The 26,940-nt window shown below is 44.2% G+C and overlaps 1 protein-coding gene across 2 annotated transcripts; it reads left to right on the top strand.

The window, feature by feature from the left end:
• The first annotated feature begins 2,137 nt into the window (after window positions 1–2,137).
• PRSS50 (serine protease 50) lies at window positions 2,138–15,044 on the top strand. Of its 2 annotated transcripts, XM_020999185.2 has the most exons (6): window positions 2,138–2,425; window positions 2,542–2,586; window positions 5,061–5,223; window positions 6,756–7,051; window positions 10,314–10,489; window positions 14,258–15,044. In XM_020999185.2, exons 1-6 carry the CDS (start codon window positions 2,260–2,262, stop codon window positions 14,519–14,521), a joined length of 1,110 nt encoding a protein of 369 aa, XP_020854844.1. In that variant the 5' UTR covers window positions 2,138–2,259; the 3' UTR covers window positions 14,522–15,044. The 2 variants fall into 2 exon arrangements, with proteins under 2 accessions (XP_020854844.1, XP_020854845.1); XM_020999186.2 differs by lacking the exons at window positions 2,138–2,425; window positions 2,542–2,586 and adding an exon at window positions 2,839–2,953.
• Window positions 15,045–26,940: the final 11,896 nt, after the last annotated feature.

The raw sequence follows: 26,940 nt of genomic DNA, 5'->3' as shown, positions 1-26,940 counted from the left end.
TAGGACAGAAAAAGAAATCACAAATGTTGGAGGAGATGTGGGAAAAGTGAGACATTAATACACTGTTGGTACAGTTGTGAACTGATTCAGCCACTCTGTGGAGCAACTGGGAACTAGGCCCAAAGGACTATAAGACCATGCATGCCTTTGTTTGTTTGTGTGTTTGTTTTTTGGTGAGGTGATCAGGGTTAAGTGACTTGCCCAGAGTCACACAGCTAGTAAGTGTTAAGTGTCTGAGGCTGGATTTGAACTCAGGTCCTCCTGACTCCAAGTCCAGAGTTCTGTTCACTGTGCCACCTAGCTGCTCACATACCCTTTGCCCTAGCAATAACACTGCTAAGTCTGTATCTCAGAAGAAATTAAAAAAAAACAAAGAAAAAAAGGACCTATATGTAAAAAAATATTTATAGCAGCTCTTTTCTGATGACAAATAAGTGGGAACTGAAGGGATGCCCATCAGTTGGGGAATGAGTGGGCGAATTGTTCTATGTGATTGTGATAGGATACTTATTGTGCTATGTAAGACATGATGAACAGGATGCTCTCAGAGAAACCTGGGAAGACTTACATGAGCTGATGCAAAGGGAAATGTACTATGCACAAAGTGACAGCAATATTATAAGATGATCACTATGAATGACTTAGTTATTCTCAGCAACAAAATGATACAAGACAACTCTGAAGGTTTATGATGAAAAATGCTATCCATTCCCAAAGAAAGAACTGACGGTGTTTTTATTTTATTTTTCTTGAGGTTTTTTTTTTGTGTTTGTTTTCTCTCACAACATGAGTATTATGGAAATGTTTTGCATGACTACACATGTATAACCTATATCAAATTGTTTCCCTTCTCAATGAGGGGGATGGAAATGGAGGAAGGGAGAGAATTTGGAAATCAAAGTTTTAAAAATGAATGTTTAAAATTGTTTTTACATGTAACTAGAGGAAAACAAAATACTAAAAGAAAAAAATATTTGCCTCCTCTTGACTGCCAGATCTTGAGGGATGGACAGAACCAAGGGTGAAGTCCATCTTTGGGGCTGAAAAAAACAACAGTCCAACAACCCAGTCTACTCTGAGTAAAGGCATGAATGCAACTGTTAAAATAGAATTTAGCAGAAACAAGTAAATTAAGCTAATTACTCTGGTGCTAATTAATGAAGCACATGCAGGTCTGCCCTGATGAAAGTCTAGAACTCTGAGAGTAGCACCGCTTCCATTTTTCTTTAGTCAGGAGGCCCATGCATGTGGCAGCTTATGTGTGGGAGTCCAATACTGATGGATTCCTCATTCATGGATTGGGTTGGGTCCTGCCACCAGGGTAGTCCAGTCAGTCTGGATGAAATCAACACTATGTAAACAACTGTATAAATATAAAATACAAATTAAATACCTCAGAGGCCATACACTCAGCCTGGGGGCAGCTAGGTGACACAGTGAATAAAGTACCTGCCCTGGAGTCAGGAAGACCTAAATTCAAATCCGGCCTCAACACTTGACACTTAACTAGCTGTGTGACTTTTGGCAAGTCACTTACCCTCTGTTGCCTTACTAGAAAGCAAAAAAAAAAAAGTGACTTTATGAATTTTTTTTTAATGTATACGGGATGTCCTTGGATCTCTGCACCAAAAGATATATTTTAGTCATTTTCTTAGCAAAATTCTGAATTACCTCACCAAATGTCTGACTTGCCAAGGGGGAGAAGAAAGCAAACAGTGGTAGAGAGACAGGGGTATCAGTGGGAGTGGACAAGTCAATGGATTTGGGGGGGCCTCTTCTGTAAAATGAGAGAATTCAGCTTGATCAACTCTAAGGTCTCTTTCAACCCTTAATTTATAATCCAATGCTCCCATGAATGTTTCCCTTTCTCCCCTAGCCCCAGTCAGCTATATAAGGGGCCATAATATTCTATTCCATCTGTGTAATTACACCATCGAGGCAGCTACTGGTGACATGGGATTTTCCAACGAAAGCCTCTGTAAAGGCCAGAGCGAAGGTGATAACCATGGGTCCAAAGCTCCAAATGACTGCTGTTGGTGCGGGGCGCCATATTTATCAGCAGGACTATCCTATGCCTTCTTACTTTTCCGTTTCTTGGACTCCCCCTATCTCCAGCACCCCGGGAGGCCTCTGCGCAGAGAGGACTGTGAGGCCTCCAGCACCGCGGGGGCATTTCCTAGCGCCGCCACTAGGGGCCTCTGCAGGGAGGGCGTTGCCGGATGTTCCCACTAGGAGGCTCTGCAGGGAGGGCGTTGCCGGATGTCCCCTCTAGGGGGCTCTGCAGAAAGGCGCTCGAAAGCCCCAGCTCTGATGGACTCCCTGGAGAGGGTGCCCCAAGGCTCACAGCCCTGTCACAGCAGAGCTGGGAGGATGCTGGGCCCCCTGGGAGCCCTGCTCCTCCTCTTCAGGCTGCTGCTGCCCGTGGGTGAGCTCCCGGATGGTGGGGAGTGGGGTGGGGTCTGTGGAGGGGGGTGTCTGCGGGGGGGAAGGGCCTGCCCCTTGTGCCCCTAACTAGGGCCCCGCCCCCTTCTCTCCCTACAGACTGCGCTTCTGTGGAGCCGCCGACGACCCAGGAGGATGAAAAAGGTTCTATGGGGGGGTGGGGCAAGGCCCGGGCCTACCCCCACAGCCTTCAGTGCCCAGAGGGCCCCCCACCCCTCCAGGCTTCACTGCCTGGGGGGGCCCACACAGCCTTGGCAGCCCTGCCCCAGAGCCCTGGCTCCTCTTTGCTGAGGGAGAGCTCAGGCCCCTCCCCTCCCTGGGCATTCTGTGTTCTAGGGGCCCTCTCACCTCTGACATTCTGTGTTCTAAGCTTGCCTTATGACATGCCATGTTCTAAGAGACCTTCCAGCTCTGACTTAGTATGGTCCTATGATCATAATATTTTCATCACAAACTGTCCCACCCCTGCCCAGATCCCAGTTCTCCCAGGAATATAATGAAGGAGCAGTAGGTAAGATATGTACATTCAACAGGAGAAAAGACTTCTTAATGATAATGACTGCTCATTTTGAGATCAGACGATGCAGGCAGGCCCTAAACCCATGGTTAGATACTCATTTTCTTCAAGGCCTGAACCCATAGAGAAGAATTTGCAAATGAGTAGTGAGAACATGGTGGCCTTCCTGGAGACAATGTCCGTCCATTGGCTTCAAGGATCCCCTAATGGAGCAGACAAAGTTCTGGACCTGAGGGCATTTCTTATGTGTTGTGAGGAAACTGTTCTTCCTTCTGTCTCCATGTAGGTCCTTCCCCTTTCCTGCCATTGCCTTCTCTGCTATATCTACCTCTGATCTCCCTCAGTAGCTTATGGTACAAAGTAATTTCATCCAATGTATCTTGGTCCTAATGGGGAGACACCCTCAGGGGGCTAGGTCCTGCCTTTAGGATCAAAGGTGCTTCAGCCATAATCCTGAATATAGGAAAGGAAAGGATCCTTGGAGATCGCCTAGGCCAGCCCCTTCATCATGCAGGCTAGGGACCCAGAAAGGTTAAAAAATCATTTGCCCATGGTCACACAGTGGGAGTCAGTGGTAGGACCTTTCATCCAGCATGACATACATGGTATAGAGGAGGTAACTACAAGTAAGGCCAGTGAATACAAAGCACTCTAAGTCTTCATAGAGTGACTTCTCAATTTGGCTCCAGGGGCATTCCCAGAACACCCAACATGACTGTATGTTTATAGGCTCAGAGGTTCGTAGAAGCCAGAAGAGACCTTAGTGTCCATCTAGTTCAACTGCCTTATTTTAAAGGTGAGGAATCTGAGGAACAGAGAGGTTCAGTGACTGCTCAAGGTCACATGGGTATTAAGTGGCAGAACAGGGATTTCAGCTAAGGTCAGATGACTCCAAACCAGGTCTCTTTCCACACTCCTTTTATTCAAATGTAATAAGTATTTATTGAATTAATAACAGCTAAGTGGTCCTATGGATAGAGTTCTGGCCTTGGAGTTCGGCAGGCCTGAGTTAAAATCCAGCCTCAGAAACATTCTAGCTGTGTGACCTTGGACAGGTCACTTAGCCTCTGTGTGCCACTGGAGAAGGAAATGGAAAACCACTCCATTATCTTTGCTAAGAAAACCCCACGGACGGAGGTCCATGGTGTCACACAGAGTCAGATGTGACTGAAACAACTGAACAACATTTGTATAGTGCTGCAAGGTTTGTGAAGCATTTTACATGTTTTCTCATGTGATCCCCACAACAACCCTGAGAGGTAGGTAACATTACTATCTCCATTTTATGCTCTGTGAACTGTGTCTCCTAGTAGTCTGGTGAATGAAATTCAATTGAATGGTCTCATAAAATGGAAACAGAAATTGACTAGCCTAAAGTGCAATCACATGATATCTGGGGTCCCCTCACGTCACTATCCCTGTTTGTTAGGGATCAAAGGGGAACTTCCTGAGATCCACCTTGGAGTGGTGATCCCTTAGTTGTCACTACCAAGAGCTAAGGAGATCAGCAACGATAATGATGATAACCGTAGTAATGTCTCTCATGTCTACTGCCTATGGATGTGGGAAGTCTATGACCTAGGTAGTGCTGGAATCATTATTCTGATTTTGCAGATGGGGAAACTGGGGCTCAGAGAGTTTAGAAGGTCTGCTCAGTCGTACAGTAAGTATCACAACCAGGATTGAAACCTAAGTCACTCTATCTCCAATCCAGGACTTTTTTTTTGTTTTAACAGCCTTATAAGGTGGCTGTTTCTTGAAGTGCTAACTATTAAGTAGAACTTAGGGGTTGTGACTTCAATGGAGGACTGATAACCCAGGATTCTGGGTCCCCTCCTGTGTCTGTCTGTCTCTCTCTCCTACCTCTTTCACTTCCTCCCCCTGTTGTCTCTCTTTCCGCTCGCTCCCTCTCTCTGTCCCCTTCTCTCTCTCTCTCTCTCTCTCTCTCTCTCTCTCTCTCTCTCTCTCTCTCAATTCTCTCTCATCTATCTTTCTGTCTCAAATCTTTTCCATCTCTCTCTGTCCATCTCTTCTGCCACTTCTCTCTCTCTGTCTCTCTCACCCTCTCACCCTTGTTCTCTCACTTTTCCTCCCTCTGTAGGCTGTGGTCATTCAACAATAGTTGAAAGAGTCATAGGTGGAGAAGCATCTGTGCCCTCAAAATGGCCATGGCAAGTCAGCATTCAGAATGACAGCAAGCACCTGTGTGGTGGGACCATAATTGCTGGATCGTGGGTGCTGACAGCTGCTCATTGTGTGAATATGTGAGTTGAACTATTTCCAAGGCCCTTAGTGAACTAATCAGTCACTCCATAGGTCAGGATAAATATCATTTGCCCTACCTCTCTTATGGTGTTGTTGGGAAAATACTTTGTAAACTTTCCTGTGATTCCAAGTCCAGAGCTGTTTCCCTCTTTAGCAGGATAGTTGGGTTAGGTGGGGTAGGTTGGGGCAAGGAGCATGAGCTGGAACACAGGAAAGAGCCTGGAAAGGTAAGAGTGGACACAGTGTCACAATTGTGGCAGGTGGGTAGAAGTAGCGTTACAGAAAGAGTAGGAGTTACATGGTCCTTTATCACCAAACGATGTAGAATCACAGAATCTCAGTAGAAAAGGCTTTAAAATCCCTACAATATCTCCAACAAGAGGCCGTCTAGCACCAGCTCAAATGAGGAATACAGAAACAACCCTAGCTCTCAAGTCAGTCTGTCTGCTTTTTGACAGCTCTGATTTTTAGAGTAGTGTTAAGGGTTAAGACTGTTGCTTCAACTCAGTCAGCCAACTAGGCAAGAAGCCTTTATTAGGCATTGCCTGTGTGCCAGGCCCTGTGCTAAGTAAGCACCAGGGAAACAAAGAAAGGGGAAGAACAAATTAATAAAGAAGTGAATGAATGAATAGATGAATGAGTCAATAGATAAATTAAGGAATGAATGGATAAGTGAGCAGATGAATAAATAAAGCAAAACACACAGCTCAGCCCCTGCCCCCAAGGAGCTGACATCCTAATGGGGGAAACCATATGTTAATAACTAGGTACATACAAGACCTAGTCATAGTAGATGAGGAGTAATTGGAGAGTGGAGGGCATTAGCAGCTGAAGGGGTAGCAGTGGGGTCCAGAAAGGCCTCCTGCTGAGTCCTAGAGGAAACCAGAGAAGCCAGGAAACAGAGATGAGGAGAGAGAGTGTTCTAGACCAGGGAGACAGGCCAATGCAAAGACAGGAGATCAACTGAGCCACAATCTCCTCAGCAGCTCTTTGCTCTTCTGTGTGTGCCCTCCTTTCCCACCCCACCCATGTGATAAAGGTGAATCCTTGAAGCTATTTGAAACTAATTCTTGAAACTTTTGGAAGACTGCAGTTAGTCCCTCTCTGTGTCTTCTCTTCTCCACCCTAAACATCTCTAGTTAATTGAACGGATCTTCATAGGGCATGGTCTTTAGTCTCTAGATCAGCCTGTTAAACCCCCTCTTGTCCATTTTCTTCCTACCATGTAGCATCTAGAGCTGAACAGATCTTATAGAGTGAATTGTCTAATCCAGGAGTGGGCTGCACTTGAGGACTAGAGGGCCCCATGTGGCTTCCAGCCCTGGTGTAGTCCAACCCGTCTTGTTTTGCAGATGAGTAAACTGTGGTCCAAGAGGTTCAACAGCTTGCTCAAGGGTCCCCTATCTAGCAAATGGTGTAGCCAGGACTCAAGGTCACATTTTCTGATTCCCCAACCCCACCCCCGAAGTCCAGTGCTCTTTCCATTTCAATGTAATGATGACAGTGTTAATATCTTCCCTCTCTCCAATAGCAATGATAATTTGAGTGTTTTTGTGGGGAGCACACATCTCAAACAGAGCTCTGACTCTTCTACCCGGGTTGCAGTCAAGCGAGTGGTAATCCATCCCAACTACCAGGAGACCAGATACTGGTCGTGGATTGGCCGTGAGGACGACGTAGCCCTCCTCAAGCTTGCCCAGGAGTTGAAATACACCAAGAAAATTTCCCCTGTTTGCCTGCCCTCCCCCATATTTGATCTGAAAGTTGGGTCCTTCTGCTGGCTAACAGGGTGGGGCCAGATAAATATATCCTCATCAGAAGGAAAAGGTGAGAAAATACCCCATGGTTAGGACTAAGGAGCCAGCCTTGTTCTTTCCCCTGGTATTCTTCAGTGGTCTTGAGTTCTTCCTCCCTAGCCCTTGCACACCATAGCCTTCACTGTACCCACTCCAGCTTTTAAGTCCTGCTTGCCACATACATGTCCATCTGCCTACTTCTTGACTAATTTAATTTTATTTATTATTAGTTACTGTAACCTATTTCCTGACTAGTCTACTATTTGCCCAGGAAGGGTATTTACCCTTTCTGAATATATCACAGCATCCACAATTCCTTCCCTGTTTCAGTTTGCAGTATCTCAGCCTGCTGACAAGTTGATTTATGGCATCTGTGTTCCACTTTGTATGCTGTCCATGGCCTTCTGCTGTACCCAGGTCACTACTGGTTCCTGAGACCCTTCTCCAACACATTTCATGGAACCAGAATTATATGTGTCATTATTTGATCCCAGTCCCCAATGCCCCTCCTCCCCATTTAGCAATCCCACTCCCCTCATCCCCAGGAAAGCTTACATTAAAGCACAAGTGCCTAGATAGATCGTTCTTCCCTCAGGAACACTTGTATTTTTTTTTTGTTTATTTTTTTATTTTATTAGTTTATTTTGATTTAGGAACAATTGCTTCTATGTGCTTTTGAACTTAAAATTTTTTCCCCCTTCCTCCCCACCACTCTCCCCAAGATGGTACACAATCTGCTATAGGCTATACATTTACATTCCTATTAAACATATTTTCACATTAGTGATGTTGTAAGTAAAAATTAAAACCAATAGGAGGAACCATCAGAAAGAGAAAACAAAATTCAACAGAAGAGAAAAAAAAAGATAGCAATTCAACTTCCATAGTTTGTTCTTTGGATGTGGATAGCATTTTCCATCACGAGGCCTCTGGAGATGTCTTAGATCTTTATAATGCTGAGAAGGGTTAAGCTCATCAATGTTAGTCATCACTCAACGTGACTGTTATTGTGTACAACATTCTCATGAGGAACACTTGTATTTGAACAGAGGAGGCTGAGTAGGACATGATTTAACAAAAGAAATAGTTCTGTAATGATGGAATTTCAGGCATCAGACTTCTTTTTGAAATGGAGAGTGTTGTCTTTTTTGTAGGGTTTTTCTTCTTTGGCACTCTTCAAATCACCAAAAGTAAACTAGTGCTTTAGGGTTGAAGGAAGAGGGTTAAGGCAGAGCCCAAAGGAACAGGAGCAGGAAGTCACTAGATGTGAGGGGACAGGGTTTGTATTTCAGTCCTGATATGTGGCTTTGATCTGGGCCTCAGGTTGCTTAACTGTAAAAAGAGGGGTTGCGCTCAGTGATCTTATAAGGTGCTTTCTATAGTGCCTACTGTGTGCCAGGCCCTGTGCTAAGTGCTTTACAAATGACCTTCATAACAACTCTGGGGGGTAGGTCCTATTTTTAATCTTATTTTGCATTGTTGTTATCTAATCCAAGGTGTAGCTGAGCAGTAATCCCCTTAGAGAATAGCTAAAGATTAATTGTTAAGATTAATTAATAGTCCCCTTCCCTTGAAGGCCTCTAATATAATAGGCAACGCAAACTCCCTGTCTCCCAAGGCAGCTAGCTCCATTTCCTTCTGGACAGCTTTAGTTGTTAGAAGATTTTGCTCAGATTGTATGCACTAAAATCTGTATCTCTTGCAACTTTGCTAATTGTTCAGTTTATTCATTCCCTAGACATTTATTAAATGACTATTATATTGTGAGAGCTATGGTAGGCCCTATACCATGTACTATCCCCCATCTCCACAGTGGGTCTTTCAGTGTTTGAAAGACATCTACCCCCATAAGTGTCTTCTCAGGCTTCAGGTTCCAGTTGTAGGACTTAGAGCCTGAAGTAGGCTGAGAGTCACCTATCAAGTCCAATCCCTTCACTTTGGAGATGAAGAGGCAGGACTAGACAAAAAAAAATGACTTTTAGTGACCTTGGGCAAGTCACTTAACCCTGATTGCCTCACAAAAAAAGAAAGAAAGAAATGACTTGCCCAGGATCACACACATCAGGTTGCAGAGCTGAGATTCAAACCCAGGTCCTCTGACTCCAAAACTGGTTTTCACATACAATCATAGAGAGAAATTTTCCTGGTTCCAGACTAGATATCCTAAATGTAGTGAACTTTTCAAAGGTCTAGATTCCCCTGGACTGACTCGGAGTGAGGCTTCTTCATTCTTTCTCCCCTTTTGGCTCCCACTGAAAATTTTTCTTATGTCCCTGGACCGAGTTCATTGGTACATTTTACAATCTCAAGCTCATTGTGAGCCAATTGAAAAGCCTGGCAAACTTGTAAGGAATTACCCGTACTGCTATATAATCCCTTGGCTAGCTAAGCATCTTATTACCTCATTACCATTAGGGAATAGGTATGGAGTGCCAGCAGATAAATAGAACAATTCTCATCCTTTCACAGTCAGAATCATTCCCTCTAATTCATGGGTTACCCCTCAAAGGCATGCTTTTATTAGTTTAAGAATTATGTCACCCAAAGATCACCTCATAGAATGTAGCGTACTTAACCTAAGAAGAGACTTATAGGATGGCTGTCTTCAAGCACTGAAAGATCCACCATGGAGATGGGGGATTAGATGTGTTCTACTTAACCTCAGAGAGTAAAATGGAGAGGAAGGGATAGAAATGGTGAAGAGACAAATTTTGGCTCAATATGAGGAAAACTTCCTCACAGTGAGAAAAATCCCCAAAGTTGAATGGGCTGCCTTGTGAGGTCATTGTCCTCTTTGAGGACTAGAAGCAGGGCCTGGTTGTCACTTGTCAGGGATGCTGTTGAGAATACTCTCACTCAGGTTGAAGCTGGGCAAAACACTCTCTCTGAAGTCCTGTCAATGCTAATATCCTGTGCCTCTGGTTTCAGGACATACCCGTGCTCCCGCTTCATAGTGCACATCCTTGCCCTTTCTTTTCAGAGTTCAGTGGAAGCCAGGGGCGAAGATGAGCACTGAGGAGTTAGAAAGAACTGTTTGGTGGTGGCAGAGCAGGAGAGAGGTGTAGGCTCTTCCTCTGTCTCCCTTTCCCAAACCTTCCTGAACCTTTGACTACAGTGACTGAAGGAGCTGATTGGCTTGTCCATGCTCTAAACACTGGGTGGGCTAGTGGTGTCATCTCTGGGAGCTACCCCATGGGCTTTGGGGTGGTCTAGTTGAGGGGGGTGGAAGCAGTGAGGTCATGGCAGGGGGATCATGAAACAAAGAAGGCTCTAACCACTGAGGTCTTTCCCAGCTCAAAGCCCCAGAATACAAATAGATGATGGTCTTCACGAAGCTGAGATCCAGGTCTTGAGCAACGATGAATGTGACTCCCGCTACCATGAAATTTCAGAAGTGCCCAGCATTATCCGCATCGTCACCCCTACCATGTTGTGCAGTGATTATTCCCGAGGAAAAGGCTTCTGCTTTGTGAGTTCTCTGTGTAAGACCCAGTGCTTAGTGCAGTCCTGATACCTCGTAGATGCTTCGTAAATGTTTGTTGATTGAGCCATGGAGAGAAACTTTCCCCTACCTTGGCACCCACTCCCCAGCCCCACCTCCATCTTTCATCTCTCAGAGCACTTAGTCATTGTCAGAGAAGGGAATGACTTTGGGAGGAGTCATAGGAGCTTAGTATAGATTTAGAAACATCGCACAACCTAGGTGTCTAGAGACAGATTGTAGAACAGAATTCTAGGATTTCAGAGTGTCTGTGAGACAGGTAGGTGGTACCATAGCTCGTAGAGCTCTGGAATCTGGAGTCAGAAAGCCCTGAGTTCAAATACAGCCTCAGATACTTACTCTCTGTGTGACCCTGGGCAAGCCACTTTATCGCCTGTCTACCTCAGTTTCCTCATCTGTAAAATGAGGATAATAATAGCACCTCCCTCCCAGGAGTATAGTAAGGATAAAATGAGATTACATTCATGAAGCACTGGGCAAAGTTTAGGGCATTATGTAAATGATACTATTGTTATTATTAATAGTCAGCATTGTACAATATAAATGCTAGCAATTATTTTTAGTGATAATGATAATTATCATTACATCATTGCAGCTTACATTGATAATAATAATAATAATGATAGCTGGCATTTATGTAGTGCCTAGTATGTGCTAGGCACTGTGCTAAGTGTTTTACAAATATTATCTCATTTGATCTTCATAAGAACCCAGGGAAGTAGGTGCTATTGTTACACTTCTTTTACATTATTATTGTTGTTGTTATTGTTGTTTAATCCAAGCTGTAACTGAGCAGGATTCCCCTTATAAAATCCCTGAAGATTAATATACCAGCCTCTTCCCTTGAAGACCTCCAATATAGTAGGGAACACAAACTCCCTGTCTCCCAAGACAGCTAGCTCTTTTCCTTTTGGACAGCTTTAATTGTTAGAAGATTTCCCTCAGATTTTGTGTGTACTAAAACCTGCATCTCTTGCAACTTTGCTAATTACTCAGTTCATTCATTCGCCAAACCTTTATTAAATGCCTATTATATTACAAGACCTAGGCCCTGGGGGTAAAAAGAATAGATAAAACAGACTGCTTTCAAGTAGTTTTCTTTTTTTTTTTATTTTAATATTTTATTTTTCCCTAATTATATGTAAAAACAACTTTAATATTTCTTTCTTTCACATTTTGAGTTTCTAATTCTCTCCCTGGCTGTCCTCTCCCCTCATTGAGAAGGCAAGCAATTTTACATCGCTTATACACATACAGTCATATAAAACATATTTCCATGTAAATCATGCTGTGAAAGAAAATACAAAACCCCCAGGAAAAATAAAGTAAAGCAAAAGTATGCTTTCATTTGCATTCAGACACCATCAATTCTTTCTCTGGAGATGGATAGCATTTTTCATCATAAGTCCTCCAGAGTTGTCTTGGATCATTGTATTGCTCAGAATGGCAAAGTTATTCATAGTACATCATCATACAATATTGCTGTTCCTGTATACAGTGTTCTCCTGGTTTTGCTCAATTCACTTTGTATCAGTTCATACAAGTCTTTCCAGGCTTTTCTGAGAGCATCCTGCTCATCATGTCTTATAGCACAATAGTATTTTATCACAACCATATAGAGCAACTTGTTCAGCCATTCTCCAATTGATGGGCATCCCTTCAATTTCCAATTCTTTGCCACCACTGAAAGACCTACTATAAATATTTTTGTCTACATAAGTCCTTTTCCTTCTTATTTTTTATGTTTTTGGGATACAGACCTTGTAATGGTACTGCTTGCTCAAAACATATGCATGGCTTCATAACCCTCAGGGCATAGTTCCAAATTGCTCTCCAGAATGGTTGAATTGGTATACAACTTCACCAACACTGCATTAGTTTCTTAATTTTCCCATATCCCCTCCAACATTTGTCATACTCTTCAGTCTCATTTATTCTCATTTGTCTTCTCTTCAGTGAATTTTTGTATATCTTTCCCTCTTTGGCGAGTTCTGCTTTGCAAGGCATGCTTCTCTTCCTTGGGTTCTTGTGCCTCTTTTGCCATTTGGCCTATTCTGTTTTTTAAAGTGTTATTTTCTTCCATATTTTTGGTGCCACCTTTACCAAGCTGTCAACACTTTTTTCATGATTTTCTTGCATCACTCCTGTTTCTCTTCCCAATTTATCCTCTCTCTGTCTCACTTGATTTTTAAAATCCTTTTTAAACTCGTCCATGGTCTGAGGCCAATTCATATTTTCCTTTGAGGTTTGGGATGTAGCAATTTTGAGTTCATTTTCTTTTTCTGAGTTTGTGTTTTGATTTTCTCTGTCACCATAGCAACATTCTGTAGTCAGGATCCTTTTCTGCTGTTTGCTCATTTTACCAGCCTATTTCTTGACTTTTGACTCCATGCTAAAGTGGGGCTTTGCTTCCAGAATGGAGGGGGCAGTATCCAGCTTCAGGTTTTTTGTGCAGTTGTTTTCAGAGATATTTCTGGGGATCTGTAAATGTTTTTTGTTCTTGCAAGGTGGTATGATCTAGGGAGAGCTGTGTTTGTGCTCTGGTCTGTGAGTGACCACAAGCACTGTTTTTCACCCTGGAACTGTGACCAGGGTACCAGTTTCAATAGTGTTAGAGCTCTTCCCTGCCCTGAGACTGAGACCCAGAACTGCAATCAGTGGCTCTTTCCTTTGTGGTACAGAAAAAAAGAAGGTTGGTCCAAATCTGAGACAGTGAAGAGAATTAGTTCTAGAGGAAGAAGCTTGGCCTTGAGTTTGTGCTTTGCTTTTTTTTCCCTTGCTCCTTTGATGGAGTGCATCTCCAGGGATGGAAAGCAGGGATTGTTCTCTCCTGTCTTAGCCCACAACTGGGGCTAATGTCTTGCAGAAGCCCATGGCAAAATCCAGAGGCCATAAGCAGAGTGGAAGTATGGGGCCTAGATTTGGAATCTTCTGTGCAACAACGCCATGTTCTTTGCTACATGACACCATGACAGCTTCCTCCAGTATCTTCAGGAAGGAGTCAGGCACCAGCCACCTCTACTCTCTGTTCCTGGAGGCCTCTAAAGAATGTGCTGTTTAGCCAGATTTTCTGACTTTTCCCAAGCCCATTGGATTTCTTACAATGTGCCTGAGGTAGACAGTACTGTATCATCACAGAGATCTAATTTTTTCATTCTTTTGGATTTGTTCTACTGTGTCATGATTTCTCATGAAGTCACTATCTTCCAATTGCTCTATTCTAATTTTGAAGGAAGTATTTTCTTCAGTAAGCTTTTGGACTTCCTTTTCCATTTGGCCAGTTTTGCTTTTTAGGGCATTCTTCTCCCCATTGGCTTTTTGGACCTCTTTTGCCATTTAGGTTAGGCTGTTTTTTAAGGTGTTATTTTCTTCAGTATTTTTTTTTTGAGTCTCCTTTAGCAAGCTGTTGACTTGTTTTTTCTGATTTTCTTGCATCATTCTCAGTTTTTCCTCTACTTCCCTTACTTGCTTCTCAAAATCCCTTTAGAGCTCTTCCAAGGCCTAGGACTGATTCATATTTTCATCACAGAGCTCTAGTCACATGCAGCACAACCATACACACAGTCACTGTATCCCCTCCAGGCTCATATACTGCCTAGACATCCATCTGTACTGTAAGTTTCACTCTACAAGGCCATGCAGGCCTCAGCTCATCCCCTTTCCCAGCCCTCACTAATAACTGCCCTCTCTCTCTCTCTCTCTCTCTCTCTCTCTCTCTCTCTCTCTCTCTCTCAGGGAGATGATGGGAGCCCACTCGTCTGTGAAGTTGATGGAACTTGGTTCCAAGCAGGGATAGTGAGCTGGACCTTGGGATGTGCTCAGAGGGACACCCCAAGTGTCTATTCTCGGGTCAGCAAGTATGCCCTCTGGATCAATAAGGAGATAGCAGAGTTGAGCTATGCAGTCTCCACCCTTATGGCCTCCTCCTGGATCATACCCCTATGCCTGCTATTGCCAATTTGTCTCATGATGGCTCTCTTCCCTCCTTCCCTTCTCTGAATTCCTCCTCCCTGCCCCACCCCCTCCCCACTATCAGCCCCCTACTATTCCTGGAAACTTTCCTTTACTTCCTTCTGGAAAGTCCTGAATTCCTGCTGCTACCCCTGAGGATTTCATTCTCCTCCTTAGCCTCATAACCACTAACATAGCTGAGGCTCAGGAGATTGAGCGGCTGAGGGTGGAGGATTGATTTCTGAGGCTGAGTGGGCAGGTCAAGGAGCCATGTGAAGATATCTTATGCAGGAGGTGAGGCCAGAGGGAGAAGAGTAGTTCCTTGGGAAAGGACAGGATACCAGGGTTCAGGGTTTAGGATATTTGGGTCCCATAGGCCTCATTGTAAAAGGGAGGGAAGAATCAGAAAGAATGATTTTAGAAATTGATAGAAAGATAGTAGACATTGAGCTCAAGCAGAGGCAGCCAAAGGTGATCTTGGGGATGTGAGTGCTCACTCATGCTAACCAGAGAGAGATTAGCACAGTACTGTATCTTACATATAGCAGGGACTCAATAAATTCATGTTCATTGATGGTTTGTTTGATTCTCTGTTGTTCCAACACTGAGCAGGTGCCTTTCTCACTGGACTGTCTTATTTTTTTTGATTGTAGAAACCCCAAATGTCAGAGCTGGGGCAGCTCTTAGAATATAAAAAAAACAAACAAAAAAAAAGCAGAGCTGGAATGGACCATGGAGATCACCTAGTCCTGTTGCTTCATTTCATACAGGAACAAATTAAGACCCAGAAAAAGGTCTTGCCCAAAGTTCACTGACTCAGTTAGTGGCATTGCTGAGATTAGAACCTAGGTGTCCTGATTCAAGGCATCATGAAATCTTGAGACGGGTTTTTACCACCCCCACCCCAGAACATGAAGGGGGAAATTTCTTCTGTCATAGGCCACTCTCCTGAATCCCCATGTTTCCTGGTGCTTCTTCTAAAGCTTTCCTCCTACCCTTCCTCGGGCCATCCTGTGCACACACAGTTCAGATGTACTATTAATATTTACGACAATGTGAGAAGATCTTTTGGGGGCTAGGGAATGGGTGACTAGATACATTTAAAGTGTGTAGTCTTCTGTGCCCTTGTTGGCCTGATTCAGTATCCAGACATTAATCACCTCTTCCAAAGCATCCCTGGCCATCATCTGCTGTTCATCAATAGATTTCTTCCCCATAGCCTGACCCTTAGAGTTATGGTTTAACTGATTAATCCAACTTCAAGAAGGGATTAGAGGCTCTCTCCAGAACTGAAGTTTATTAAAATGATCCTGATGAGAAAGAGTAGGGGTAGGTATCTAAAGAGACCAAACATAGCTGCCCAGGGACTTCTCAAATGAGCTCAGCGTCAAGCAGAACATGCACAAAAGGTGGGAGAAGAGGGTCATAGCCATAGATGAAGACCAGTAAATGAGAGTCCAGTGAAAACAGAACAGGAAAGGCTAAAGCCTAGGGTAGAAGAAAGGCCTGAGAAAATTGAGAAAGGAACAAAAAGAGGTTTGGGAGAGCTTTTTGGGAGGGAAAGGGGCAAGAAGGTAAGTACCATACCGGTGTCTTGGGGGAAAGACAACAGCAGCTCAGCTCCTAGGGAATGAATGTATGAATAAATGAAAATGCATTTATTAAGCACTTACTATATGCAAAGCACTGTGCTAAGTGCCAGTGATACACATCAAAAATCTGAGGCTGTCCCTACTCCCAAGAAGCCTACAGCAATGGGGGAGACATCACAGATAGGATATTTCCATTATAAATCAGATGACAAGGCCCCCTGGTCAGTCCTTACAGGGCAGCCACAAAGAGATGTTAAGGCATCTTCTTTCATGTCCTTTCCACTGATAAAACCCCGTATCTACATGGCAAAACTATTTCCACGACTCCCAGGACTCTGGTGGTCAGAGATTTCTCTAACTGTGGTTGCTAAGGAGGCAAGGGCTGCAGCGCCCACTGAGGCTGTGGTGAGATCACATCACCAAAGGGGCTACTTCCTTCCTGGGCTGGAATGGGGGGTGGGTGGTGGTGAGGAGGGTGAGTCCCTTCTCTGCCGGGATTGTTCCCTTCAAATGCTGGCAACGGAGTCTGGGACGGAAGCAGTCACAGTGGTCTGGGGGCACTGCTATCCTCAGAGCTCTTGGGTAGAGAGACCTGCATTCATGAAGTTCATTTTCTTTCTCCTCAACATCAGTGATGGGGTGGCTGGTCCCCTCGACTGATAAAATAATAACGAACATTTATATGGTTTCCAAAGCACTTTGCAAATACTATTTCATAATAATAATAATAATAAATGCCTAACACTTGTATAGCTCTTCCTATGTGCCAGGCACTGTGCCAAGTGCTTTGTTGTTATTATGCCATTTGATCCTCACAACAACCCTGGGAGATGGGTGCTATTGTTATCCCCAATTTACAGATGAGGAAAGTGAGGCAATATGGTTTAAGTGACTTGCCCATATCCTCACAACGATGTAGAGAGGCCAGTGCTATTGTTATCCCCATTTACTGATGAGGAAATTGAGGCAGGCAGTTCAGTGACTTGCCCAAGGTCACACAGCTAGTCAGTGGCACAGGCTGGATCTGAGCTCAGGTCTTTCCTGAATCCGGGTCCAGTGCTGTCACCACTACGCCCGACTAGTGATACTCAGAGTGGTGTTCAGTCATTCCCTATGTGGGCACCGATTTTGAGCTGCTGTTCCTCTCCGTCCAGCAGGATCCCCCGGCACTAACACAAGGTTAGCGGTTTTCAGGGTTGGGAACCAGGGAGAGAAGAAACATAGCTCATTTATTTATTTATTTGTTTAAGTTTTTATTTCTTCTTAGTTTTCAGCATTCAACATTCACTTCCATAAGATCTTGAGTTTTAAATGTTCTCCCCCTCCCTCTCCTTTCCCCTCCCCAAGATGCCGTGCAATCTAATATAGGCTCCACTTATACATTCATATTAGGCATGTTTTCACATTAGTCTTGATGTAAAGAAGAATTAGAACCAGTGGGAATGTTGAGGTCTAAGAGGTTGAGACCCCTCAAAGACCAAGAGTACAGGATGGGGTTGTCTGGAATGAATTCACAGAATCAAGAATTCTTTGAGTCAAGTTGGCAAAGATTTGTTACGCTTTTCAGCAGGCAAGGATTCTTAAGGCATCTGTGGAGAGACTGAGGATGGTGCTGGGTTTTATATGGAAAAGGGCATGGGAAAGGAATGCCAGGGATACTAATTAGGTAATCTAATGGTCCAGGTGTCTTTGGGAGCTATGGATGGGAAAGTGTAGGGAGTATACCAAACAGGGAGGGAGATGTCAGAGGATCTTGGGAATCTGCTGGGAGGAAGATTCCCTGGGGGACAAAAACCTCCTTGGACCACACAAGACACCCCTCTCTCTCTGTCCTGATTAGCAACAAGGAAAAGTTTTCTCAAAAGACAGGCGCTTACTAAGGAATTGGGAGGCTTCCAGAGACATGATCTTAGGGCTGGGGGCAGCTCAGCACTCTCACCCAGCTTTGTGTCACTGCATCAGTGAGAGATATAAGTGTTTTGCTGAGGCCCACTCGTGAGTAATTGCTAGGCACAGTGTCCTTGGGCTGGGAGAAAACTGAGGCCCGGAAGAAATTGGGGTCCAAGCACAGGCACCCAAGCATCCCATCAGGAGGAATCAACGAGAAAGAAGAAACAAAACAGAACAACAAAAGAAAAGGAGAGTAAATAGTATGCTTCCATCTGCATTCAGACTCCATAGTATGAACATAATTTAGAGCAAAGGTTCTTCACCTGGTTTCCAAAGACACCTTGGAGGTTTGTGGATGGATTTCAGGTGGTCCATGAATGTGTGTGTGTGTGTGTGTGTGTGTATCTGTGTGTCTCTCAATATAATTGGGTTCCTTCATAAATCTATGCGTTTTATTTTGTGCATTTTAAAATGTTATTCTGTGAAGGGACCTCTTAGCTTTACCAGTATAGAGGGAATGAAAGTCCAAGAAAAGTGAAAAGATAGCTGAGTAATAATAACTAGCGTTTCCATCGTGCTTACTGCGTGCCAGATGCTGTACTAAGTGCTTTTATAATTATTATCTCATTTGGTCCTCCCAACAACCTGGGGAGGTAGTTGCTATATTATCCCCATTTTACAGATGAGGAACTGAGGCAAACAGGGTTAAGTGACTTGCCCAGAGTCACACCGTTAGTAAGTGTCTGAGGTTACATTTGAACGCATGAAGAGGAGTCTTCCTGACTCCAGGCCCAGCACTCTTTCTACTATACCACAAACATGAAATTGGTAACCCAGAGACCTGGGTTCCAATTCTGGTTCTGCAATTTTTTTTATGCCTGGTTGACTGGGCAAGTTAGAGGAGCCTCATGGCTGAAACGGGCCTTAGAGGACACTTAGTGGGATCTCTGCCTAATATGCTATAATCCTATACACTTCCCAACATCTAGCCTTGCAGACTGAGGGGGAGCTCACTGCCTCCTGGAAGCAGCCCATTCCAATCCTGGGCAGCCCCTAATCATCAGATCACTGGACAATTCTTCCTCATATCGAGCGGAAATCTGTCTCCCTGTTACTTTCAACCATTGCTGTTGTCTTCTGGAGCCAGGACCGAGTGTGGTCATAGAGAAGAATACAACATGACCAGAGTTGGGAAGAACTTTACAGATGAGGAAACTGAGGCCCAGGGAGGTTACTCACCCAAGGTCATTGAGATACCAAGTAAAAGAGCCAGGATTCCAATTAAGGTCCCATAACTTGAAATCCTGCTGCCTTTCCCAGACGCCACACCACTTGAAGACAATGATCATGTCCTACCTCCCCAAGTCACCTCTATTCTCCAGGGTAAATATGCCCCATTCCTTCAAGTGGTCCTCATCAAATGTGGTTTCCAGGCTCGCCACCATCCTGATCATGCTCCCCTGGATTAGCCCAGTGTCATCTATTCTTGGGGCAGCGAGGGAGTGTGGTGGCTAGAGCACCTGGACGGCAGTCAGGAAGATCTGCGTTCAGATCTGGCATCAGACACTTACTAGCTGTATGATCCTGGGCAAGCCACGTAACCCTATTTGCCTCAGTTTCCTCATCTGTAAAATGATTTGGAGAAGGAAATGAGAAACCATTCCCATGTCTCTGCAAAGAAAACTCTGAAAGGGGTCATGAAGATGCTGGACATGACTGAAATGACTTGACAACAAAAATATCTACTGTCAGAACCTGTTTATTTATTTGAAAAATGGGGCTAGAAGTCCTTAGCCCTACCTACCTAATGGAACACTCAAAGAAAGCAATTGGCAAATCCTAAAATGCTGTAGAAATGGGAGCTAATGTTATTATAATACAAAGCAAATCTTATCCCCAAGAGTCTACCCCTGAGGCGATAGGAAGCCCCTGAAAATGTGATTTCCATGTGCTTTCAGCAGTCTTGCAGAAACTGTGTCAAATGGGAAAGATTAACAGGTGTGGGAAAGGGCAAACGTTTTCCTAGTTTTGAAAAAAAGTGAATTCCAGCAAGCATAGGTCAGTGACCGTGACTGTGATCGGCAACAACATTTTAGAAGGGATTATTATTAAAGAGACAGATTATCAGGTCTTCCCACATTGCATGGTACTGGGTGAGGTACAAAGGAAAGAGGCTTTGTTTATTGAATGGATTAGTGAATGAAGGAATGAGGTTAACACTAGGTCTGTCCAGGGTAAGGACTCATTCTCTGACTGTGGTTAGGACTCACTTCTATGGTCAATGTTACAGCTGAGTCTGTAGCCCGCTCAGTCTGTGGCCAGGGACAGAGCTCAGTCTAGTTTGTAGTAATAATAACAGCAGACGTTCGTGGCTACTGCTGCGAGGTCCGCAAGCCATCTTATGTATGGCGGGAAGGACCTGATTCAAGCTTCGTAATAGACCTGTGAAGTAGGTGCTGCTGGATTTAATAGTCTCATTTTACAGATGAGGAAAGTCAAACGCAGAAAAGTTCAAGGCCTTGTTCAAAGTCACTTAGCTAGTAAATGTCAGAGATGGGTTTCATCCTAGGTGCCTCCTGATTCTAGGTGCTGGCTTGAGTTGTCTATGCCAAGGGTAGGGTTCATACTCTGGTTGGGGTTGGCATCAGTCTGGGGCCAGGAGAAAGGTTTGGTCTGAAATAACCACTGAGCTAACTGGTTCATAAGTAGGAGTTCAGAACGATCATACACACACAACCCCATCCTCCCTAGATCCCAGTCCCTTGCCTCCTGGAAGAGGACATCTCAGTCATACTATAAACTGTACCCTCCCTCCCTCCTTCCTTGGGGCCCATTCACCCTTGACCCAGCTCCCCTTAACCCAGATCCAGCCAAAACGTGCCCCATGAAATAACCTCTGTCTTATGGCCCACTGCACAAACGCTCCCCCTGCTGTCCCAATTCTTCCCTTCTCCCCACCTCCCGCTGTCCTGTGAGGCCTGGGGAGGTCTCCATTCCCACCCTCCACCCCCACAGGCCTGTCCAAAATCATTTATCTCCCACTTCTGCAGGCATACTCCCACTGATGGGGTATGGGCCCAAGCTGAGACCTCTCCCCCTTGCCCTAAAAAGAATTTGGGTCCCATTTCTCTACAGGCCCCAGAAAACCCTTAAACTTTCTTTTGCCTCACTCGTCTACTTGGTCTCAAATGGTTGCCTGAGGCTATACACCACTCAACTGGCCTTTCTTTATCTCTTATTCCTTCTCTCCCTTCGATTCCCTAATGAAGAAGCCTAATCTTTGATACCCTAATGAAGAAGGGTAGTCTTTGATACTTCCCACCTTTGATCTTATCCAGACCCCATTCAACCTCTTCCTTCCAGTTCTTTGTTACCCTAATAACAGTAGCCCAGTGACCCAATCCAGACAACTCCCATTCTCTCTAAATTTCTCCCCTAGTTACCCAAATCCTCTTCCCAGCCCCTCCTCTGGTCGCTCAGAATTACTTGAGTGTCTATGAGATCCATCCTGGCCCCCATTTAAATGCTGAGATCCTCATGCCCACTTATCCTTACAGGCGTCACTAATGTTCAGATTCCTTAAGAGCCTGGCCTGTATGTTTTATCTGTAATAAAACGTTGTCTCTGGCTGAAAGAAGACTTGAGTCGAATTCATTTGGGCAGGACCTACGTGTTATGTTGGGGTTCCAGCACCCCTAAAATCTATACCTCATCACCACCTCGGAAGGGGCTAGGATCAGGTTCCCCACAGCCTCTTGTGATCAATTGACCTTAAGCTGAACTTCATCTAGAGATCATGGGAACTTTAAAACTGTAAGGGAGGAAGATGGGAAGTCGTGGAAACACATTGGACTGGGATCCAGGTTCTAGTCTCAGTTATTCCAATAATGCGCTGTGTGACTTTAAAAAAGTCACTGTCCTTCTCGGGCCTTAGTTTGCCACTCTGTCAAATATGAGCCTTGAGTCAAGGTCTCTTCCAACTCTATGACATGACTGATTTTGGACTCTTATCCCTTTCTATAGGAAGCCTAGCTGTGATTCAAGTACCCACTTGGCAGTAACGAGTCTATATGGCTGTTTGCCTCCATTTCCTCATCTGAAAAATGGGGGTAGTAACAGCACCTGCCTCTCAGGATTGTTATGAGAATCAAATGAGATTTGTAAAAATCATTTAACATGATCCCTGGCATGTAATAGACATTATATAAATATAAATACACAAATTTTCCCTTCCTAGGGAGATACAACTTTTTTATTCATTTTTGTTTTGGGAGGGATATAGAAGGGGATCTTGATAGGGTAGAATGAGTTTTCTGGTACTGGAGTAAGCAAAACTGTCTTCTTTATGACCGTTCCTCTCTGTGGGCCTTGGACAAGTCAGGAGCCTTAGTTTCCTGCTCTGTAAAATGGGAGATGATAACCCTGGGCCCCCAGTTGCAAATTGTGAAAAATGCTAATACTAAAAAGTTAGGTTTCCACAGCATGTTGCAGTTTCAAGGTGGCTAAGACAGTAAGCACCATCGACCAATCAACTTTTAGAAGGAGAAGCTGGCTGACCGCAGTTTCTGATAAAGGGGGCGTAGGCTGAAACTGGCCCAAACTGGTCAGGTTCCAGGGCTGGTCACTGACTTTTTGCTAGTACACAGGCTTAATAAGCCTTGTACATATTATCCAACACCCCCCAGGGAGGGATTTTTATTCATTTACATAACATGGAATGCATGACAACATATGATGAGGGTGGAGTGAACGTAATTAAACAATTCTTCTTTCACTCAGGACAATAGTTTTGTTAGTGGCCGGGAATGAAGTCTTCTAACTTTATGGGGAGGGGGCTTGGTGGGCCTATTTATAACAAAATGTATGGGAAGGCAAGGACCTGAGTGGCGCACCAATGGGCAGGTACAGATGGGTTACAATTTGCATTATTGGAAGGAACAACCAAATCTATGAGATTGCAGATCTATTGGGATTATTCTTGTACTATCCAATTCACTATAAAAATGTCAACTGTTATTATTAGTATTATCATATCATGGACCCAAAGACTATTGATATTAACAAGATGGCCCTTTGTTTCAGGGAGAAGCTCAAAAAAGCACTGGAGCATTTCCCAAAGGCAATCTGGCCCATTTTCATCTTTTTAATACCAATATTATGGTAATGTCACATGACTGTGAGTCATAGAACACCAAAGTGGATATTAGGAGAACTCACTGAAAGTCCCCAATATAGGAGGTGGGCCCCATCTAGTGAATCTATTGGGAACACATAGACAAAAGCTGTGCAGGGTTGGGCATACATGGATGGATTGCAGCCCGTCTCATTGGATGGGAGAGAAGGGAAGAAGAAAGGCATTTAGTTAACTCTGCTATGTGCCTGGTATGGTGCTATGTGCTTTACAAATATCTCATTTGTTTCTCCTAACAACCCTGAGAGGTAGGTGTTATTATCCCCATTTTACAGTTGAGGAAACCGAGGCAAACTGGGTTAAGTGATTTGCCGAGGGTCCCACAGCTAGTATGCATCTGAGGCTGAATTTAAACTTAGGTCTTCATGTAGAAAGAATGCCCCCATGGATTTGATCACAGATCCATCAGAATGACCCTGATATTATTAAAAGTAGTTGTTGACACAATGTCTCTGGGCCTTGGCTCTACCCCTAAGCTCTCCCTTCCTCCTTACCATGGCTTTCACTAGGATTGGTCTTCTGCCTGTGCTATGCTGGGTGGGGCTGGCCAGCTTGAGTTACCTGGCCCTGAGCAGCAATCTCCATGTACAATTTCACCTCTCACTAGGTCTGAGGTATCTCTCTAGGGCTGCCCTCTCTCCCCTCAATGAATTTGCCCCAGGTATCAGAATTCCTCCTGTTTATCCCCTCTACCCCATTCTGCTCAGCACCTATTCTAGGCCACAAAGTGGGCTTTTTGCTCACAAGGGAAAAAGAATTTATGAAAATAACAATAGTAAGCTTAGGCCCTCCAAAGGGCATCAAAAGGGATTGTCAGCCCGGAATGAGCTATTTGGCAGTTTGTGTTGTGCATGTCTTATCTCCCCTCGTACCTTGTTATTATATGATAGCTTGAGGAGAATCAAATATTTAGAGCTGAAAGGAGCCCCAGAGGCCATCCAGACCAACCCTCTGTCAAGTAGGCAGCAGGCAGGCAACAAGCATTTATTTATTTATTCATTCATTCATTTATTTATTTATTTAATTTCATTAATTTATTTTGATTTATCAACAATCACTTCTATATGCTCTTGAGTTGAAAATTTTTCTCCCTCTTCCTCCCCTCCACCCTCCCCAAGACGGGGCACAATCTGATATAGGCTTTACATTTACATTCCTATTAAACATATTTTCACATTAGTGATGTTGTAAGTAAAAATTAAAACCAATAGGAGGAACCATCAGAAAGATGAAACAAAACTCAACAGAAGGTAAACATAAGTGATAGCGATTTGACTTCCATAGTTCTTTCTTTGGATGTGGACAGCATTTTCCATCCTGAGGCCTCTGGAGATGTCTTAGATCCTCGTAATGCTGAGAAGCGTTCAGTTTAACATTCTTAGTCATTGCATAACGTGGCTGCTATTGTGTGCAAAGTCCTCTTGGTTCTGCTCACTTCACTCAGCATCAGACCATAGAAGTCTTTCCAGGTTTTTCTGAAGTCAGCATGTTCATCATTTCTTATAGCACAATAGTATCCCATTACATTCATGTACCACAACTTGCTCAGCCCCAATTGATGGGCATCCTCTCAATTTCCAATTCTTTGCCAGCACAAAAAGAGCTGCTATGAATATTTTTGTACGTGTGGGTCCTTTTCCCATTTGTTTGATCTCTTTGGGATATAGCCCTAGAAGTGCTATTGCTGGATCAAAGGGTATGCACATTTTTGTAGCCCTTTGGGCATAGTTCCAAATTGTTCTCCAAAATGGTTGGATCATTTCACAACTCCACCAACAATGTATTAGCGTTCCAATTTTCCTACACCTTCTCCAACATTTATCATTTTCCTGTTTTGTCATGTTGGCCAATCTGATAGGTGTGATGTGGTACCTCAGAGTTGTTTTGATTTGCATTTCTCTAATCAATAGTGATTTAGAGCATTTTTTCACATGACTATAGATGGCCTTAATTTCTTCATCTGAGAACTGCCTGTTCATATCCTTTGACCATTTATCATTTGGGGAATGGAACAAGCATTTATTAAGAGCCTACTGTGTACCAGGTACCGTGCTAAGCTCTGCAGGTACAAAGACAGGCAAAAACTGCCCCTGGCCTTAAAAAGCACACAGTCTAATGAGGGAGACAGCAAGTAATAACAAAGTACAGGGAAGATAGAGGTGTCCCAAAGGCCTTAGTGCCACTTGGAACTAATAATGCTTAAAGTGGCACTGAGACTTTTGGGACACCCTGTATCTATGCAGGATTGACACAAGGTAATCCAGGAAGGGAAGACCCTCACTTTGGAGACGAGGACACTGAGGCCCAGGGAAGTTAAATGACTTGCCCTAGTCAGCATCAGAAGCGAGACTTGAACACAGCTCCTCTGATGCCAGGGGATCTTTCTACGACATCACGACTCCTCAATTATCCTACTGCTAACAGAGACACATAAATGCTGTTCCAATTTTTTTTAATTAAGGGAAACAAGGTGAACTCTGCAAAGTGCCAAAACAGAATGAATTGCCTTGTGAGGTAGTGAGCTCCCTATCATGGAAGGTCTTAAAGCCAAAGCTGGATAAAGCTGTGTTGGGGATTCTGTAAATGAGATTCTGTTTTGCTCACGTAGAGGACTGGATTAAATGCCCTCAGGATTCTCTTTCAGATTGCATTTTGATGACTCCTCTCTTGGGATCCTGCTCTAACTCAAAAAGAAGATGACAGCTTTTCCCCTAGAACTCCATCTTCCTACCCAGTTACCCATTTGGGATTGGCACCACCAGGGGCTTTCTTCTCTGATGGATTCCTAGACTCAACCTAAAGAGCATCCCCTCCAGTGGGCTGGTGGTCTTCTTGTGATTACGTTAATGCCTTGGAGGTACCGTTGTTGTCATCAGATTACTCATTTCTTATCCTTCATTTTCACTGGTGCACCTCATTTCTTCGGTGGTCTGAGACTCGTTCTTCTTGTTCATTCAATCATGTCCAATTCTATGTGACCCCATGAGGTTTTCTGGGCAAAGCTACTGGAGTGGTTTGTCATTTCCTTCTCCAATTGTCCCCATTTTACCGGTGAGGAACTGAGGTAAATTGGGGTTAAGTGACTTGCCCAGGGTCACACAGCTAAGGGCAGATTTGAACTCAGATCATCCTGAATTCAAGCCTTGTGCTCTATCTGCTACTTACTCACATACAAATCTTGGTTGCTTACCTACTCACTGGACATCTTTCTATTGCCCTCTGGGTTCCAGCATCTCTGCATGGGGATGACAGTGGCCTTTCAAAGGCTATGCAGGAGGCAGGGGCTAGTCTGCCCCGTGGGAGGGTCCATGCTGCCCCAGGCCTAGGAATTCTCTCCCATACCTGACTTTCAGCATAATTCTCCCCCAGAGAGGGAGCTAATACCTCATTCCCTGCCAAAAAGCCGGGTCTTCTTGCCCATGACCCCAATTCCAAGATCCTGGGCACCTTTTCTTTCCCTAAAAGCATCATCCTTTCATTCTGCTCAAGCTTTCCTGATTGGAGACTAGGCATGTAGATGAGCTTAAGTTACTTATCCCAAGCCACGCTGGGGATGGGGAGCCTCTGGGGGGCGGTGTTCTAGAAAGAGCTATATCTGCATTACCCTGGGGAAGGCTATATTTTCACAAGCTGTCTGAAGGAGGGCTGCAGGAAAAGTCAGGACACAGTCCCCTTTGCCCTAATCCTTGCTCTGACACCAAGTGTAAAATGTGGGGGTAGGCCAAGGTGGGCTCCAAGGGCCTTTTAGCTATCAGAGTCTCTGACTATAAGATTTGGACTCTCTTTGACAGCTC

This window comes from Phascolarctos cinereus, unplaced genomic scaffold (assembly GCF_003287225.1).
Source record: "Phascolarctos cinereus isolate Bilbo 61053 unplaced genomic scaffold, phaCin_HiC Scaffold_4;HRSCAF=312, whole genome shotgun sequence".
Taxonomy (NCBI): Eukaryota; Metazoa; Chordata; class Mammalia; order Diprotodontia; family Phascolarctidae; genus Phascolarctos; species Phascolarctos cinereus.
The sequence above is the reverse complement of the archived record's forward strand: the minus strand, read 5'-3'. Positions and strand labels throughout refer to the sequence as shown.